We start from the raw sequence: 19,449 nt of genomic DNA, 5'->3' as shown, positions 1-19,449 counted from the left end.
TTTTTGGCTTCTGTAGCAACTGACATTTACAATAAGTGAAAACAATCTACAAAGGCACATGACAGAGTTGGGGAATAAGATAGTCTGTCCATCAGATATTCCCATTAACAGAGTACGTACATGCTTTAGGCAAATTACCAACAAGTATGTAGATGCTTTAGGCAAATTACCGATTGCAAGGAAACACCAGTTTTGAAAAGAAACTACCAAGTTTTAAAGAATGAAATGCTCCGTATATACTGAGCATACTTTTTCTTTGTTGTTGTTGCTTTTGTTTTAGCCTTTGGAATTGTCTATTATTTCAGGGTAAACGTTACGCACATTTGTACCTCTGTACTAAGTTGCCCCTCAGTCAAAGACCCCAGTTTGCAGTTAGCAGAGAACCACAGCCACCAGCAGAGCTTGGGAAGGTCATGGCTGCTATTTATTGCTCACAAATTTTTCTTTTTCTTTCTTTCTTTTTTTTTTTTTTTTTGCTAATGAATAGTTGTTAGGTAACCACCAAGGCCACGTTGACCCAGGGCATAATGGCCTTTGAACGCTCTTTGTGAATGCTAGAGAAGATAAAAGATAAGTTAGGGGACAGGAAATGTGCCCTATTATTCCCTAAGACTTTGAAGGTAGAAAATTCAAATGTTTTTTTCTCTTTTGCAAAACACCAGACACACATGAGATGCAATTAAGATTCTATGATGGCAGTGAATTTTCTTTAAATGAAGTTAATGCTTCACAGAGCATAGGCTAAAGAAATTCTTTTGATTCTTTCTGAACATGAAGAAGAACTCATTTGTTTTTATAATTCAACGAAGTGCAGACACTCTGAATGCTACTGACGTGGTGGTAACAATAGCTAACGTTTATGTAGCACTTACTCTGTGCCAGGCACTGTTCTGCTTGCTTTGCATTTATTACCTCATTCCATCCTCCCAGCAAGTCTCTGAGGTGGATATTACCATTACCCCTGCTTAACTAATGAGGAGACTGAGGGAGCCTGTGGCCTTGGGCATGGAGCCCCACTGCTCTCTCTGTAGATTCTCCTCTTTCTTCTCTGAGGAGACGTGATGTGGTACAGCATGAAGGGGATGAGACTAGGAATCTGGGTTTTAATCTCAGCCCCACCTCAAACTAGTTATGCCAATTTGGACCAGTCATTTCCCTGACCTGAAAGATGGGGCAGTTTAAGTAGGAGACTTAGAAGATTCCTCCCACTCTAGAATTTCTGGTTCTATGAACAGTTCTTGCCTCAGAATAAGTAGAAAGTCATAGTTCCCCGGCTCTTGAAGCAGCACTGAGTCAGGGGTCTGCAGCACTCCAGGAGCAGCTGAGAGGCTCACCGCCACTCAGGCCCTCAAACACAGCTCCCCACGTGCTGGGCTTCTAACCGTCAAGAGACAGAGACGGATCTGTATGAGGGAGCTCTGACCCACTGTCATGACACATTTCTTTTTACAAAAAAATTAAACATCCAAAGGGAGAAAAGAGAATCATTAACAAACGAGGTGAACTATAGGACCAAAAATTTATGACCTACATAGAAAACTAAGCAGTACAGAGAGCATTATGTTGTTTTTATCAGCATTTATTTTGAAAAGCACATGGTTTACCCGTGACCAAGGTGGTAGTCATTTAAATTTGGCTTATTTATCAGTTCTGAGTTAAATTCTGGTTTTGTTTGCTCTGCTGAGAAAACAAAAAGTTTCCTGAGGAACCATTTCATTTCTCTTATTCTTGATCCTACTGAACCCTGAGTGAAAATTTCAAACCAGTATGCAGATTCACACAGGTACTATTATTTTACAGATGGAAAAATGAAAGCTCAAGTACCTAGTTTACTGTTACAGTAAATGATGACAGAAGCAGTGAGAAAATCCTGGGTTCTTTCCTAGGACGGTAGAACAGGGTCTTAGACCTCCTGAATTCAGCAAGCGTATAATCTGCAAGTAACTACTCCTCCGAATATTAGTCTGAGTTGATCACTTATTGTGAAATTCCTTCCTGCTTGTGCTTCTTGGGTTCTGCTCTGGTCCTGGAAGCTGGACTGGTGACCATGACTATGTTCCTTCAAGGATCCTCAGCAGTTTACATGGGGAAGCCCCCTTTCTTCGGGAGCCAAGCTTTCTGCTTGCTGGTGTCTTGATCTTCACAGTGGCACAAGATATTAACTTCTCAAGTCAGCATGCCAGGTACTCAGTGAACATGGAAATTTAAGGAGGAGAGTGTTAGGTAGTATAGTGTCCACAGGAGTATAATGCCTGATTTCCTAGGAAGCCAAAACTCATTAGAAGCAGGGCCCCTCCAACTTAGACCAGTGGGTGGTTTGAACCCAGCGTTACTCAGCCCACAGGGACTGGCTGAGCGGCTGGAAGGTCCGACGGCTGACTGTCCTCTTGTTTAATAGCACCATGTGGGATCTTCTGTCCCTGGGAGTGTGGCAGAGCAGAGCATCCAGAGTGTAAGTGGTGACCTGGCCATTCATGTGCAGTTTCCTGTAGAGCTTATCAAAGTTCACCAGAAGAGCAGGCACATCCTTCACTTTTTCCCTCACTTTGACCAGCTGGAAAAAAGCAAGAGCAGGTCATTCTATCTCTGCAAGATTTCTTCCCACTATTTTTTCTCCTCCAAGAAAAAGAGACAAATGCATAAAAATGTAGAGTGGACATAAAGTGGTGAAAACCAGGGTACTGGGGCACTGTAAGGGATTCCACAAGCTGCACACAACATTCAGAATTAGTACTTGAAAATCATACCTGGTATTTTATAAAACAGGGATTCAAGTAGCATATATTATACACTGAAACATACCAGGGAGAGGAGGTCAAATAGCAATGGAATCAAGTGTGTCCAATTTAAGGTTAAGAGCAGGAGGTGGGGCCAAATGATGTAAGGCTTTATAGCTCATGGTTTTTTTGAATTTATTCTAAAAGCCATCAGGGGGTCCAAACTGGGACATGATCTGATTTAGATTTTAAAGGCTGTGTAGAGAACTGGAGAGCACAAGAATTTGGAGACTAATCCAGAGGCCCCCATCATAGGCCAGATGAGAATAGGTGATGGTTTAGATTGGAAAATGTATAGAAAAGATGCAGAAGTAGATTATATAATGTATATTTTGGAGATTAAACTGTAAGGATTTACTGTTGAAGAGGAAAGGGAAAGGGAGGAATAATCTTCCCAACTTGGGCTTTGGTACCTTGGAGATGGAGGATTTCACTGACTGAGATGGGGAAGATGGGGGGACCAGCTTTGGAGAGGGAAAATTAAGAGGCCCATGCTGGACAAGATTGAGGGGTCTGTGAAACAGCTAAGTGGATATGTCCAGAGGCTGCTGGATACACAAGTTAGAGGGATGGAGGAGATCTAGACCAGAGGTATACATATTAGAGTCACAAGTATATGACTGGTATTTAACACAAATGGGTGAGTTCAAAATTAAAATATGAAACTACTTTCTGATTAAAATCAACATTTTACTTAGTTCAGTCCTTATTAATGATACAATCTAACATTTCTTGATGAAATTTAAATTGACCGGGTCCCTGATGAATCCTTTAGTTATCTTCTAAATATATCACAATCCTATCTGCTACCTGCACAACTTCCTTTCTAACAAGGGTCTCCACTGAACCTTCAGATAAAGTTTAAATACTTCTAACACTCTTAAAAAAAAAAAAAAAGCTTGTTTAGTCCCCTTGTTCAAGGTGGAGTGACTGAATGTGGAGCAGCACATGGTTTCCAAAGAAGCAAAGCAGGTGTGCCAAGCTGGAGGTAACCCTGCTCTCACTGCAGATACTAAGTGATTAAGTTCCCTTAAATCACTACAAAAATATTAAGTGGTATCATTAGGACCATTCTACAATTTAAGCGGAAAAGAGGTGATACAACATTGTTAATTTAGGCTTAAAAAAAGAAGTTAATAAAGAAACAGCTCATGTTTGAGTGGTTTCAGTCATGGTATTGCAGAAGGTCAGTGGTTCTTTTCAACATTCCTCTGATGGTATATTGGCACCTTACCTCCACACATAAGACTTTTTCAGTAACTGGTGGTATAAACACTACACCGAGCTTTTGTAGAATGCAGTTTTACAATGTAGGACTCCACATGCAGTCTCACAAATAGATTTAGAACTGGCTCAGAAGCTGCTGGAGTTTTATGGATCAATTCACTTCTCAACAAGCAATTCCTTGAGTTGGTCTCACAACTGCGGGGGCACACTGAACTAGAGGGTGAGCTTTCTAAGTAAATCAGTCTTTATAGGCTTTGGGGGAAAAAATCAGATAAAAATAATTAGTATTTTTCAATGTGAAGTTTGTTTGGATGCTTTAGCTGTATAACTGGGCCAATGCATTGATAGGCCGGGTCTAAGGAAGGACTGATTGACATGAGTGCTAGTGAGAAAACTGAAATTGTGTCAGTATTGTGTATGTGCACACACACACACACGGCTGTGTACTTTAAAACCGGTTTACATTTCCAGTTCCTCTACTTTCCAAACACACTCCGAAAAAGTTTGAATGGGTCACAACCTACACAGAGAAATAGAAAGAAGCTTTAAATTTAATTCTATTCAATTTAAATTTAATCATATCCAATTAGTTTTCCTGACAAGCTCCTTTTGTCAGCCTTTGGCTGGCACTGAGGAGGGGGACAGGGCTGGGAAGGCCACCTGCCCTCTGCTGCCAATCCCACCACCTTAGGTGCAGCCGGGACCCTGCTATAAAAGGCAAGGGAAAGGGGAAAAAGGGAGGGAGGGCCAACCACAGGCCCCTCTCCATTAGTCAAAATGACAATTCCAGTATCTTTACTAACAGTATGATCGCTGCCAATAATTTATGCTTTCTTTACAGTCTTTCTTACCCCGTTAGGTAATATATAACTAGCAATGTACAAATGACTAAATTTCAAGTGACTTACAGTAATTCCTCTTTGTGTGCTTAGGCCATCAGTGTGACACACGGGTCCAACTGTTCCACAGTGCTTTCAATTTTTAGAAACCCTTTCTCTTCATTTTTGTTTAATTTTATTATTTTGCAAAGCATTCCATTAGTTAGTCCCTTCAGGAGCTAAAACCACAGTTCTAATTAGAGAAGCTTTAATATGGTTTCATATCTGGCAAGTCTAGCACCTCTTCCTGCTCTTCTTTCTCAGGGTTTTCTCAGCTCTTCTTGCTAGTTTGCCTAAACCTTCACTACAGAAAAAACAAAACAAAACAAAAACAACCCACCTAATGTAACATCTCAATAAAAATACCATTATCACATTAACTTGGGAAGAAGCGACTTGACGAGGCAGAGTCTTCCTATCTAAACACCTGGTATTTGTTTAAGTAGGGGAGTTTTTGGGTTTTTTTGTTTTTGTTTTTTTTTTTAAAGATGAGAGATACTACAGCCTATTGTTGGCTAATGGGATGAGCTACAGGGAAGGCGACAGTGATGATGCAAAGTCCCACTTTTGGACTGATGCCCTGGGGTGGGTCAGAGGCTGGGCTCCCAGGCACAGCCGGGCAGCTGGCTCTCTCGAGGTGTGTGCAGTCACCATGGCTTCAGGAGGGAAGGCTCAGCAGAGGGGGAGAGGCAAAGAAGCTGTCGGGTGGAGCAGTTCTCCTCTGACTGCCCTATTTCCTCCAGGAAACAGGAGGCAGGGTCATCAACTGAGAGTGATGAGTGGGGAGAACGAACTGGAGGCTTGAGGAGAAAGGAAAAAGAAAAAAAGAGAGAGAGAGAGCACTGACATCCATGGAAACAGTGTGGGGAAAAGAATATGTAAAAGAAAAAAGTTTTCCTAGAATTTCAGAGGATATACTGTGTTAGAGGAAAAGAGTCTTTGTACCCAGACAGAGAAGTCTTACAATAGGAACAAGAGGGAGGCTGCCGCCTCTGACAGTCGCTTTAAGGAGGTGGCCTACTGGATGAAGGCATCACTGGACAGTTTCAGGGGTGCCCTTGCACCTTTACGTGATCTCTGCAGCAGTCCCACACTCACCACTTCCTCTGAGAACACAGGTTTCTTCACAAATCTTGATAAATTTCCCTCTGTAGCATCCGTTAGTATCTCTATTAGGGTTTTCAACATATTTGACTCAATATGGATCATAATCTGAATAAAATGAAGAAACAAGCAAACACAAGACTGAGCCAGTGATCATCCCTGAGAAATGCACCCTGTTAGGTAAGATAAGCCTACAGTTATAGACATCTACCCTGCTGTCATGCTGTTTCCTCATTCATTTGCTTGCACAAGTTCAAAAGTGCTTCGAATGAATGCCTGCTAGCCAAAACTTGTTTTCCAACAGCTAATCAAACACTGAAACTTCAAAACTTGATATAGGGCAGAAAAGGAGAGAACGTGGATTTTGGGGTCTGGAGTCCTTAGCTGGCCATTACTAGCTAAGTGGCTCTAGCCGGTCATTTAATTGCTCTTTCAATTTCTTTATTTGTAAAATGAGGAAAATACCTTATCTCACATTACTTATGTTCACATTACTGTGAACATTAAATAAAACATTAAATAAAATATTGAACAAGAGGTGTTCAATAAACATTACTATTAGTTTCTTCCTCCCTATTTCCTCTAGATTCAGAGAATATGACAATCAGACAATCTCATAAGGTTGGCTCTGGGGCAATTTAACTTAATTTAAGTTTTTTGGTTAGGAAATTGCAGGCATATAGGTTGTTGAAAGCATAAAGTGGAGGTTGGTTAAAGCCTTAAGGAGGCACTCATATTTACACTGTAGCTATTAAAGAACTTTCAAAACTGGGTACTGTACTTGGCTTTAAAAATGAAACCACTAAACTACCTTCCATCAGATAAAATAAACACAAGGAAAAAAGAACACCCCCCCCACCCATTACCAACGTTCACTGGTACAATTTGAAAAATATAGAAAAGTTTAAAAAAAAAAAAAGGAGAATAACTCGAATTCACCAACTAATGTTAACCATTATTTATAATTTCATGTATTATCTTCCAAATATATTCATTTTCCCAAATTTGATTCTGCTTTTTGGTGAATTATTATATAATGAACATTTTTTCATAGCATCCAGAAATTTCAGGAAAAAACTCATTTTTAATGATGAATGCATAGCAATCCATCATATAAATAATGCATCAAATAAAGCAATACCATGCTTTATTTTATCAATAAATGTGCGTATATTAAAAACAAACAAACAAAAAGCCCAGCTCATTACTTTCTTAGACTTGATTTCCATAAGTGAAATTACAAAGTCAAAGGGTATAAACATTTTTAGGAAACATTTTAGGGAATACAGTTCTTCCAGAAGAGATACTCACTTTTTTATACCAAACCAGCTAAGTTCTCTCAGTAGTCCACTTATAACATTGTGTGTTTGTTGATTAGGATTGAGGGTTATCTTTGGTCCTGAAGAACAGAATGAAATGATCCCAAGTAGCCTAACTCCAAAGGACTGGATCTAAGTTCAGTGTTGTAGAGCAGAGGCAAAAATCCTTTGTCAGGAGAGAACACTCCATGGGTCTCTCACAGTCAGCCAGAAGCACTGACTGGTTTAGTCTGGACTATATTTTCAAGGGTGTTTATAAAACCAACAGCCTGGGAAGACAGACAGTGTCTCAACCAAAGAAAGGGCAGGTATGTTTACTGTCCATTATAAGAGATTTGGGTTCCCCAAGTTCACGGTTCCTCTCTTAACATACACCCTGTGTGTGTGCAAGGAGCATATAGACCTCTTCATGTCACTCTGTAGGAACTGGGCTGAAGGAACTGATGCAAAAATGCTAATCCTCTGGCTACTGCTATTGCTGTGAGTAATAAACTGTCCTTCATCTCTCAGTGTCTAGTGTTCTCCACCAGCATCCATGAAACTGTGGCAGGTTAACTTGTTAGCTTGGCATCTGGGGTAAATCTCCAACTCTTAACAGTTCTTAACAGTCTTGTTAATAAAAACCAGTCCTGATTTGGTTGGCAATGGTCTATCCTATCAAGAGCAAGGACAAGTCTACCTTGTTGATGCCACACCTGCCATTCTGGCATCCTGTTGAGGAGACCCTCAACGACAGTGAATGAGAAGGGGAACGTAGGTCCCCTAACAATTTACAAGGATAAATCTCCTGGAGCTCTATGCTAGAAACTGTTAATGGTGTGCTTCTGGAAGATTTCAACTTTTCTTCTTAAGTTTTCCCAATTTCTCTCCTGCCTCTAGCAACTATCTCTGATTCAGTAGGGATTTCAAGAGCAAGGTTCAATACCTTGAACCATACTGATGAAGGCAACATAGATAAGGCAGTTACTGATGAAAGGCAAAGAGAAAATTTAAAGCTAGGAGCTTGTCTCAAACTGAAGTCTCAGGGTACAATTAAAAAAGTTAAATCAGGGTACAGCACTTTGCTTTAATCTTACAGATTTCAAATGAAAGGCTAGGAATGTTGAATTAGCAAGGAGCAGAGGGAATATTACTTAAGAAAAAATACTCAAAAAACACATACTTCCTGCCTCTCTGATTTTCTGAGACCTCAAGAAATGTTAAGTCACTGACACCTCTGACCAAAAAAAGGAACAGAACCCCTGAAGTGGAGAAATTTGCATTTCTTTTTTCTTTTCTTTTTAAGCTGCTGTATTTGAAGAATATCACAGTGTGGTAGAGACGCTTGTGTTCTGACCAATATCCATTTTCACCTTTTTTTTATAACAGAGCTCCCTAACTGATGCTGTCATATATGGAAATCAAAAACTCTATTTCTCAGGTTTGTTTGCAACTAGATGTGGTCATGGGATGAAGCTCTCGCCAATAACATGTAAGTTCACGTTGTTGGGTTAGATACTTGGCAAAACATTCTTAAAAGGGACCAACTTCCTTGTCCTCCTCCATTCTCCTACTTCTTGCTGGAACAGAGATGTAGTGGATGGAGGTCATGTGGATTAGGATGGTGGTGTGGAAATACAGAAGGAGGCCAGTTCCCTGATGATATCATGGAACGTCACACCAGACCTAGACTGACTGCCTCTGGTTTTCTACATGGAAGAAAAAGAAAGCCTCTAACAGACTCTTGTTTTCTTTAGAGTCTACATTGCTTCCAACTAAATACATTTCTTGGACATATAGGTGAGATGCTGCCACAAAGGTATTTATGAGAAATAGTAAGTCTCATCTCCTTTCTGACCTCTGCAGCCTAGAATTCCCAGCATGAGCTAGACCTTTAGGGTGGCCTTAGTGAGTAGGCGAAAGGAACATTAAAACAGTCACCTGTGTTTACAAATAAATGATAAAAGCAGTGAAACTAACCACTTGTCAATCCCCCTGCAAGGTAATTCAATTCCAAAATGGATCTAGATTTCTAGAAAAATGATTAGAATACAAGTAAAATCAGTGGAAAACCACTCTCCGTTGGGCTCTGCTACTTTTAGACATGTTTGGAAGCAGAAGTTAGTCCTTTGATTCTGAGCAGCAGTGGAGGGTGCTGTAGTTCTCTTGTGATGGGTGGGTTTAGACTGAAGGGGCAGGATCAGCATGCACGTGCCTTGATGAGATCATGTGCCCAGTCAGTTCAGAATGGAGCATGCATTAGCCAGGAAATGGGGAACCAGGCCCTCTGGGTCTTATCGGCAGCAAGAGCAATTTTGATGAAAATTAAGTTGAGGCGGAAAAATTAGGTAAGTTCAAATTCCAACTGGCAGCAGGAAAAGATTTTAGTATAAGGCATTAATTTTTAAAGTAGATCAGAAAAAAAAGAAAAACAACTTCATTTATTTCTGCTAATACTGACGGAACAGACTCTCTACTCAGCTTACTTGTCAGGTTTCCGTTTCTGAATAATTAACAAATTGCCCTTAAGGGGTCCAAGTAGATGACTCGGCCTTGGAGAAGCGAGGGCCTAAATTATTTTTTTAAAACCTGCTCTAATAACAGAGACCCAGAATCTGAAAGATTATTAAACCTGAGAATGGCAACCATCTCTTTTCACCATCCCTGAGGAAGGAAGATGAAACAGGCTTATATTGAAATATGAGAAATTCATATTGAACTTTTGGAAGAATTGCCTGAGTGAGAATTTTTAAACAATAAAGCTCTCTAAGTTTCTGGGCAATGGATAATTCTGTGACCCAATTCATTGAAGGGGTGATTCATACTCAAGATCAACTCAAGGATCCTTACAGAGCACTTGCCCAAAACGTGCCCATCCCACCACACGGGTACCGGCTGTGTTTCCCCCTCCCTCCCAGCTCTCCCGGGTAGAAGCTGTCCTGCTGCTCTTGCTCACGAGTGTACTCACCACACTCTGAATTTCTCCTCCTACTGAGAGTGGACTCTTTAGCTCTCAGCAGGCTCATGTTTGATTTCCACCAGAGCACTTTCACATTTGGATAAATAAAAACCATTACTAGATTCTCATAACAACTGTGAGAGATAGCCAGAGGTTTAATCGATGAGGAATCTAAATTCACGGACATGGAATATGTGCGCTATCAGAAGATTCACTTTCTGACATCCAGTCCCATGTTCTCATCATTCTGGGGGAGCAATTAGTCCTAGTCCTAGATAAAAGAGACCCTTAACTCTGTAGGGCTCAAAGGGTTCGTGAAACCCTGGGCTTTGTAGTCAAGCAGCTTTGTTTGTGTTAAAATGCTGACTCTACTATTAAATTAGCTGCAAGAACTTGGGTAATTTGTTTACCCTTTGAATCTTCATTTTCTGCATGTATAATATGGCGAAATATTGTTCTAACAGTGTTATAAATCGACAAATGTAAGTATCTGGCATGGTACTAGCATTTAGCTAAAATAAACTAAAACCCTACTGATCTCACTCTCTTCCATTTCTCACCACCAATCAATCCTTATTGATTTCCCCATGCTCCCTTCAACTCTAGGAAAAGCTACTAATGATCCATATAAAACTTCTCTCACATGCTCTCCTGTATTTTTCTCCTACCTGATGCTGTGAACGACCTGGAATCCTAGCAATTCTACTTCTGTCCAGTCATGAATTGAGTGCACCTGCAGGGTACTCTCAGAAGCAGGTATACACTTGGAGACCCAGAGCCGTCCTTATCCAGTGGGAAGCAGAAAAGACACAACACATACACATCTGCTGGAAGACCAGGCTTCCTACTCTCTTTGGCTTACTGGCCCAAATGACTTGGACTTCTGGCCTCTGGACCTTTGCCACCTTGGCCTCCCAGATCTGCCTCATTCTGAGAGCTTTCCAGGCTGACCTGCAGTTTCTGCTTAAGGGCCTGGTTTTGGGACAGGGGCTGCCTGCAGCAGGCCATGACCAGGAGGGCTATCAGCATTCTTGGATTTCGATATACTGGTGCTATTCCTTCCGTTTTGGTTTTTTTTTTTTTTTTTTTTTTTTTTTTTGATGCTTCCTCTGCCTCACCACTGATGCCTTATAAACTCATTTTTGGGTCCTCTTACTTCCCTTTTCTTGTGCCATTCATCAGGTTATATCAGATCCATTACCAGGTTTTACAGATGCATTCTTAACTGACAGCTTTGATGCTCACTCCCTCTCCAGGCTCATGGCCTTTGCAAACTACAAGATCCCTTTTAGGATATTTTTCTAATATTTAGTCTCTCTTCTTCCAAACTCATCTCACTTGTTTTGCCCCTCCAGCTTCTTGGCTGTCACCCTCTCCATCTTTCTGGTTCCCTAAGCTCATCTTTCCCTCACATGAAAGCATTCTGAAAAGTAAATATGAGGTCAAATAGAAGGCATTCTTATCTCAGACTTCTCGCTGGACCTTGTTCTCCAGTGTTTACCATAAAGGCTTATCTAGTGCTTTTCTTGAAAGTCATCTGGGTACTGGTGTGGGGGTGACATTTGAGGATAATCACTATGGGCAGAACTGAAAACCACGGACGCTTGGAGTTATTCTAAGACTTGTTACAGATAAATAATCCTTTTTCTTTTTTTTTTTTTTTTTTTTGGACCTATTTCATTTCAAATACTACTGGTATTAGCAAGTATTCATTGAACACTGATTACACGCCAGGCACTGACTGTGCTGTGTTACTAACTACTTTATATGCATTATTCCTTCAATTCTCATAATGAAAGAATGGTGCTATTAATACTGCTCTTTCAGATAAATGGAAAATGGGGCCCACAGAGGGTAAGTAACTTTGCCTAAGGACTCAGAGCTAGTAAGAGGTGCTTACAATTAACAGTTTACATTCTTTTAAACAGCACCCTCAGCAGAACTAATCCCCCAACAAAGAATGCCTTTTCACCTCCATCCCTCCAATCCCACAGCCCTGTCCTCCTTCAGAACACTGCTCAACAGTTTTCTCCCCAGGTCTCCTCCACTTGCTTCCGCTGGCCAGCCCTTCACTCCCTGTCCTGGAATACTACATTGGCTACGACTGGTTATCCCAGTTCATGTCACGCTGGTGTTTACACATTTCTATTCTTTTGAAATAGATTTTTCCTCATCTTGACCCCTTGATGCTTCAGGAGACTGTAAGTTCTTGGACATTAGGGGCTTTCTTTTCAATTCCCCACAACACAAATATTCAGCATACAAGCAGGGCCTCAACAGGGAGTGACTGAGTTGGGGCTATGATGTCCTTAATGACAGAAGAGTCTCTAAGTCTTTTCATTGCTCCGAGAAGGCACACATGACTCACTGCTCACTATAGATGGACCACAGCAGGCTGGCAACATAGTAAGAATGAAGATAGCTAACATTTATTGAGTGCTTACCACATTAGACACTATTTTATGCACCACAGGTATCCTGACTCCATGAGTTAATTACCACGAAGAGGATGTAATCAGCACGCAGGCTTTTCTCAGGTCTCAGTGAAGAGACTACAGAGTCCATCTCCTTTCCTTCTACATCAGCAGCCTTCTGCAGTTGTGTGTTATACTTATAGCATTTAGCCACCTCTTATAGCTGAGCATATCTACACTTCCCACCTATTTATAAACTCCTGGAAGCATGTGTTGACTCCTCTCACAGGGGCTATCCTGTAACTCACACAGTGATCAATAAATGAACAGACTGAATGAAGACCTTGGGAGATCAAGAGTCATCTGTTGTACACAGACAGAAAAATCTAGACATCATTTTATTACATTTTTGAGCCTCACTTTAAACCATAAAGAAGTCACTTACATTTAAATTAGTGCAGATTATACTTTCTGGCTTCATGATCTGAGAAAAAATGGATACAGCTTTTGCCAGCTGGTTCTAGAAGGAAGAAAAACAACTCGTGAACATTACTCTTTTCATAATGGTCGCTTAAAGATGTCAGGATATTCCAATTCATGGTGCCCCAGGGTTTTGAAGTCCACAAAGAAAAAATTTTTTGGTAATCAAAAATGAACATTCTATAAATGTTTCCTACAGTGGCTTATTACTGAATGTTTTAACAACCTGCCTGAGTTCCAGTTTTTAAGATGGAGGCAAACCCATTTTCAACATCATTAGAACACCGCAGAAACCTCAAACCACAGAATAGGTTTGCACTGCCAAAAACACTGGAGATGGAGCGTGGGTGAGTTCCAGGCAAAGCAGTAAGACAGTGCTGCAGATCTCAGAAAGAGCGCAGAGCAGTTCTCAGGGGCACAGCCTGAACGACTAAATTCCTGTGTACAATGATGGTAACAGAGTTTAGGCCCAGGAATGAGGTCTTTGGTCCCTTTTGGTGGCAGAGGTGAGGCTAATCAAGACTTTGCACAGATTAGCTGTATCTGCAGGAAACAGTACGTCACAGCAGCGCAGCACAGAAGAGACTTTTCATTGAAAATCACCTCCATGCCTATTCCCCTTGGCCAGGGAGAAGTAGAGCCTGTGCACACTTTTAGACAAAACTCACACATAACAGAAATCCCTGCCAGCCTCGAACACAGCAGCATGGCTCTGGTCTCTCTCTGACAGGAATCTTCTGCAAATGGCTGATCGAAGAGAAACAATGTTTTCCAATGATGAACAACCAAAAAAGAACCAGCACATGATCCACAGAAAGACATTATTAGCGGAAAAAAAGAAGAAAAAGGACTATGACAAAACAAAATAAGAAAATAACTGGAAGATGAAGAAGTCCCAATAGAAAAATGTTTCCATGGATATAAAGGTCAGAAATGAGAAAAATGAACAAGTCAGGCAAAAGTAGAAAAAATTAGGCAGGCCTCAGATTTCTCCATGTCAATATTCCATCCTAGAAGACAGAAGAGCAGTACCTCAGAAAACCTCAGGTAAAGCAAATATCACCTCAAAATGTTGTACTTGGCCAACTGGTAGTTCAAGTGAAAAGAATAACAGGCAAATAATTTTAAATTCCAAGAACTGGAAGGATACTGTAACCTTTAAGGATTTACTAGAAGACAAATTTTAGTCAACAGAGATGCCTGGAAAAACAAATAGCAAAGTGACTAGCAGTAAACAATGAACCTGTTAAGATAACAAATAAAACTAAAATGTGGGGAAAATGGTTACAGAACGGAGCACAAATGTTATACACCCAGTGAACAAATGATAATACTATCAAAAGTTGGGAAGAGAAGGGGAGAAAGATAAGAGGTAGATAAGGTATGTCCATTTCCTTGTCTTTACTACCTGGGTCAAAAAAGTAACAATGTCAACCAAAATTGCATGGTGGAGGAGGAAAATAAGAGGGGAAAAATAGGGAATACACTAATTTCACCATTACTTACAATAGGGAATTAATAGGTACTGCAAAGGAATTAGAGGACTGTGAAAATTAAAGTTATGGTTTTAAAGTAACCACTAGAGCAAAAATACTAAAACAAAGAAAACTACCAAAGGTATAAGTTACTTTAAAAGTTATAAAACAGAAAGCATAAATGAAATCTAAGATTAAATATATGTCAAGTTGACATAGATTGATAATATTAAAAGAAAGACTAGCAGTATATTACAAAGCAAAGTTCAGTCTATGCAGTGTACCACAGATGCACGTAAAACACGTAACAAATCAGAAAGATTGCAAATAAAAGGATAAGAAAACCTAATGAAACCAAAAAGATAAACAAAAACAGAGGTGGAGTTATTAATACTAGACAAGGTTAAATTCAGAGCAAAAGCATTAAACAAGACCAAGAAAGGCACTTTATAATGCTACAGTGAGAGATGCTTTAACAGGTACGGTACAACACTGATTTATACATATATGCACCCAATATATATATGCACACCAAATGGTTTAACTTAAACACACATAAAGGAAAAACTACAAGAGTTACAAGAAGAAACAGAAACATATTCCTGAGGAAAGCCTTTCATTTATCTCCCTCAGCCCATGACAGACTAAAGAGGACAAGGCAAGTCCCCCGGCCACAGAGGGAAACTTTGGAAGTGAAGCTGCCAGCAGCTGGTAACTGTATCCTCTTAAGTTTTAGTCTTTCAATGACTTTCTCAGCGGTATATGCAAATGGATCACCCTGATATTTTTATTTCTAATGAATGATAAACAAGAGTTCTCCAATTATATTTTACCAGCCAGGTAAACAACCTGGCTTGATTGTTATTTTTGCTGCCATAAAGTCTCCTTTTACTACATATTAAGCATGTAAAGTATTTCATATGTTCTTAGGCTTAGAAGAGAACATCCTGGGAAGGGCTGTTCAAAACAGGAGGTGTTCCAAGGTCCCAGCTCTAACTGTCCTTTACTGAGATGTGATGGGAGAGAGGTCCTCTCTTTTCTTGGGCCTCAGCTGCCTCCATCTGTCCAGTGAGAGGAGGCTAAAAATCACTGAAGCCTCTTCCAAATAAGAGTATAATGGGTTAAATTGTGAACTATATGATGAACCCCACTTCTACAATGGGCTGACCCAGGAGTCCTCATTCATGTGAGGTGAATTCAGCCTTGGAGAGCATTACACTATTCTCCGGGCAGGTTATACAGTAAACCAATCATCTGAAATTTTCACTTTCATTGCTGGAGAAATTTCTCTGAGTGTAGCTTCCCTCACTGCTTCTCCACAGGATCCTGGCCAGCCCCTTGTAAACAGCAGTGCATGTTAGGTCCCCAGCTGTAAATGGAAACGTTCTTTGGAGGCAGAGGTACAGATCGTTGTAGGTTGCCATGGCACTAAAAGCACTGGTCTCTTAATGGGGACTTTTTCTTTATGACAGAGTCAGATGGAAAAAATAAAAGCAAGAACAAATGAAAGTAGTAAAGTCCTGCCCACTCCACATTCACTTACACGCACCCCAAAGCCTTACCTGGTTCAGCGCTAGTGCCACTGCAAAACAGGACGCCCTCCTGGAGAGGATTACTCCTTTGATCAGGGCTTCTTCTCTTAATGTAGTACAGATTCTAAAAGATTCAGGGCTATTCTGGGAGAAGGCAAGATTGCTCAATAAATAAATGTCATGAAACTTTAAGTTTAATAAAGTGGTTAATAGTGCTCATTGTTTCAGATTTCCTTTTGGAAGAACTTCCTGGAGCCTATCTCAAGCCTCTTAAAAGATTAAGCTACATATGGTGACTGTCTGCAGAGAGACCAAGTTATCTATATATTAGCAGCTCAAATCTAAATTAACTTCATTTTTAGCTCTTTGTTGATTTTCTGACTTGGGGCAGCTTTACCAGCAAGCATACAGGTCTCTTTATCCAGGTAGCTGATTCCAGACACAGGTCCTGTAACGTACAAGTGTGAAGAGTCAGCCTGCTGCTACCAGATTAAATAGTAAGAGTGAAGCTCAGCAACACCACAGAGCTTCCCCTGAGGCAATTTCCAATCTGAAAATGTCCATGTTAAGTCAGATACCTGAAAACATGAACACTAATTTGAATGTAAATACACAAACTAGCAGACAGCAGTGGTAAAACAGAATCCTCTCCCTTTGTCCCTGTTGTGGGTGGATTACACTTATGAGAGCAGCATCAGCTTTGCATCTGTGTATCTGTCATGATGTGTTTCACAACTCAAATCCTCAAGGAAAACCTGAATTTGATGAGAGGACAGTTCACAGAATTGGCTTGGAATTTGTAACAGCTGACCAATTCAAGTTTTCAATTCCAGTTTCCACTGAGTGAAACAAGTTATTCTTGGACACACTATAGGGGAGAAAAGTCCTCTGCCCTTCCTAAGTAGAGTTATATTTTCTTCACATCAGTATACACTCAGGGAGGCGTTTCTAAAAAAGGTCGGGAAACTGGGTATCATAATGCAGAAGAACGGATGCTCAAGGGTTGTGTGTTTTGTTGGCCTTCTCTTTCACAGAATCATGAAGTGGCAGCATTGGAAAGGATCATCTAATAATCCAATGGTCAGCAGACCACAACCCTAGGACCAAATCCAGCCTATGGCTAACCATGTTCCTTATACCTTTAAAGGTTTGTAAAAATAAAAACAAAGAATATGTGACAGGGACCATAAACGGCAGAGACTGTATGTGGCCCCTGACGCCTAAAATATTTATAGTCTGGCCTTCCGTAGAAAAAGTTTGCTGGCTCCTGAATCCAAACACTTCATTTCACAAATGAGGTAAGCAACCACTTCAAAGCAGTTAATGCTAAAAGTGGAGACTAGACTCCAAATTTCTTAATTTCCAGACTGGTATTCTTTCCACTGTAACCCAACTGCCCTTCTTGTTTTAGAAAATTGGTATTGCTACACTTTTCGGGGAAGTTTTCCAGTGGCCCATGTTTTTACTTTGCTAGGTGTTCCTTCATTTTCAGCATCAAAAGATTTTATTAAGTTTCCAAAGTTAAAATGGCATGAATGTGTATAGTTACTTATGGAACTTTGGTCATTGCACTGTTTTAGTGATCACTCATTCACTAAATAATAAGTAATGAAGAAATGGTTTCTATATGCAAAAAACAATCCTGATACAGTAATGAGATAGGGATTTATAAATGGTGCTCTCTGCTCAAAGAATTCGTTTTCATGTCACATACATTTATTAAAGATCAGTTGTGCACCAGGCACAGTTAGGGGCTGGCTTATAAAGGTGCCTGAAGGGGTTTACCCTCTGGTGGGGAGGATGGATTATCCATCTACTTGGGAAAACATCAGGCAGAGCTACCAGTGCTAAGTATGTGAGCACAAATACAGCACAATCAAGGGATTCTGGAGGAGGGAGATATCACTTCCAACTCAGGTAATCACAGGAAAATACACAGATGAGGACAAAGTAGCCCCTAAGTTCCCCACTGAAGGGTGGTAAGATTTCCATGGGAGAGGGCCACAGAGGATACCAGTCTGGGGAAGCCCGCAGGAGCAAGAGGAATCATTCTAAAGCAGAGTTTGAACCCAGCATACCATCTTGCTCTCATCATCAACACAACTGGAGAAGATTGAAAGATGATAAAATTGCTTTTCCCATGATAAAACTGTCTGACATGGCTAACTTGGGTTTTCTAAAAATGAACATATTTAAAATGGAAATATCTGCACCAGATGGAACACAGACTTCAGAGGAACTGAATTTTATTTGTAGAGAAAAAAAATCCTCTCTCAAACCCAAAATGCTCTAAAAGTTAAGGGAAGACAGTCTTACCAGTTTGTAGCAAATTGCAAAAGCAAGGACATAGGTATCTTTGCTGAACTTCACATCTTGGTTTTCCATCTCAATCAGGACTTCCAGTGCACCTGCCAAAAGCCAGGAGTGGGCCGGCAGTGTTAAATGCATTCAGGTAAGTTCAGAGTCCTCTACTGTTGATCCCACAGTTCAAATCTGTTCAGCACCATCTACTGAAAAGTGTACTTCAGCACAATAAAAACTATCTGTCAAAGACACTTAGCAATTAACTAAATTTCATAATAAATCATCAGGTCTTACAGAAAGAACTAATATTTTAAAACTTATAATTTCAGCATAAGTAAAACCTGGGGTGTTTAGTTTAAGGCATGACATGCGATACAGTGTTTTCACAGTTAAAGAATGAGGTCTCCATAATTTAGCCACTTGTCAGGAATATAAGGATCATTTTTGCTCGGCCCTAACTTCTATACCAGCAGAGACAGCACACTTTTTAAGCAAACATAAATGGCAATACTTACTTTTATATTTGCCTTTGATAAATAACATATCCATCAAAATATTGAATGATGTGGAATCTGAGAAGAAACCTCGTAAATGCTAATGAAGAAAAACAATACACTTTGGTTAAAAGTTAAGACTATTAAAGGAGTACTTATCCTTACAATACTGCAACTTACCTATCCAGGACATATTTTTGTACATACTTTATTTGGCCTCCTGATCTCTAATAAGTCTCTGATATACCAAGGATTTATTTTTCAAAAAAAAAAATTCAAACGTCCACTCTCTTGGTGTCATGCCTTTGGTAATGAGCAGAGGGAACAAGAGGTAAGAGGTATGACAGGAGATCTTTGGGTTTTAGAAATGCAGTGAAGAGTATCTTCATGAAGTGTGGCTCCACTAAGCTTAGAAAGGAAACAGACAAATGAACCCGAGTGGAGGTGGTCCTGGAACAGGCCTGGCACATATTAACGTGAAATGGCAGCTGTAATTATGCTTGCGGA

At 40.2% G+C, this 19,449-nt stretch overlaps 1 protein-coding gene across 6 annotated transcripts in view; it reads right to left on the bottom strand.

Moving 5' to 3' along the window:
- Positions 1-1,561: 1,561 nt before the first annotated feature.
- Positions 1,562-19,449, bottom strand: part of PTCD2 (pentatricopeptide repeat domain 2) — a 28,997-nt gene continuing 11,109 nt past the window's right edge. For 5 of the 6 annotated variants that reach the window (XM_006176693.3, XM_032473971.1, XM_032473986.1 and 2 more), the window contains 6 exons: positions 18,964-19,042; positions 18,461-18,552; positions 16,175-16,288; positions 13,103-13,177; positions 5,981-6,094; positions 1,562-2,554 (listed from right to left, as the gene is read on the bottom strand). In XM_006176693.3, coding sequence (XP_006176755.1) covers positions 2,330-2,554; positions 5,981-6,094; positions 13,103-13,177; positions 16,175-16,288; positions 18,461-18,552; positions 18,964-19,042 — 699 coding nt within the window. In that variant the 3' untranslated portion in view covers positions 1,562-2,329. The remainder of the gene's footprint in view (positions 2,555-5,980; positions 6,095-13,102; positions 13,178-16,174; positions 16,289-18,460; positions 18,553-18,963; positions 19,043-19,449) is intronic. The other variant, XM_032473965.1, reaches the window with a different exon arrangement.

The sequence above is a fragment of the Camelus ferus genome, chromosome 3 (assembly GCF_009834535.1).
Source record: "Camelus ferus isolate YT-003-E chromosome 3, BCGSAC_Cfer_1.0, whole genome shotgun sequence".
Classification (NCBI taxonomy): Eukaryota; Metazoa; Chordata; class Mammalia; order Artiodactyla; family Camelidae; genus Camelus; species Camelus ferus.
This window is presented reverse-complemented; position numbering and strand designations above follow the sequence as displayed.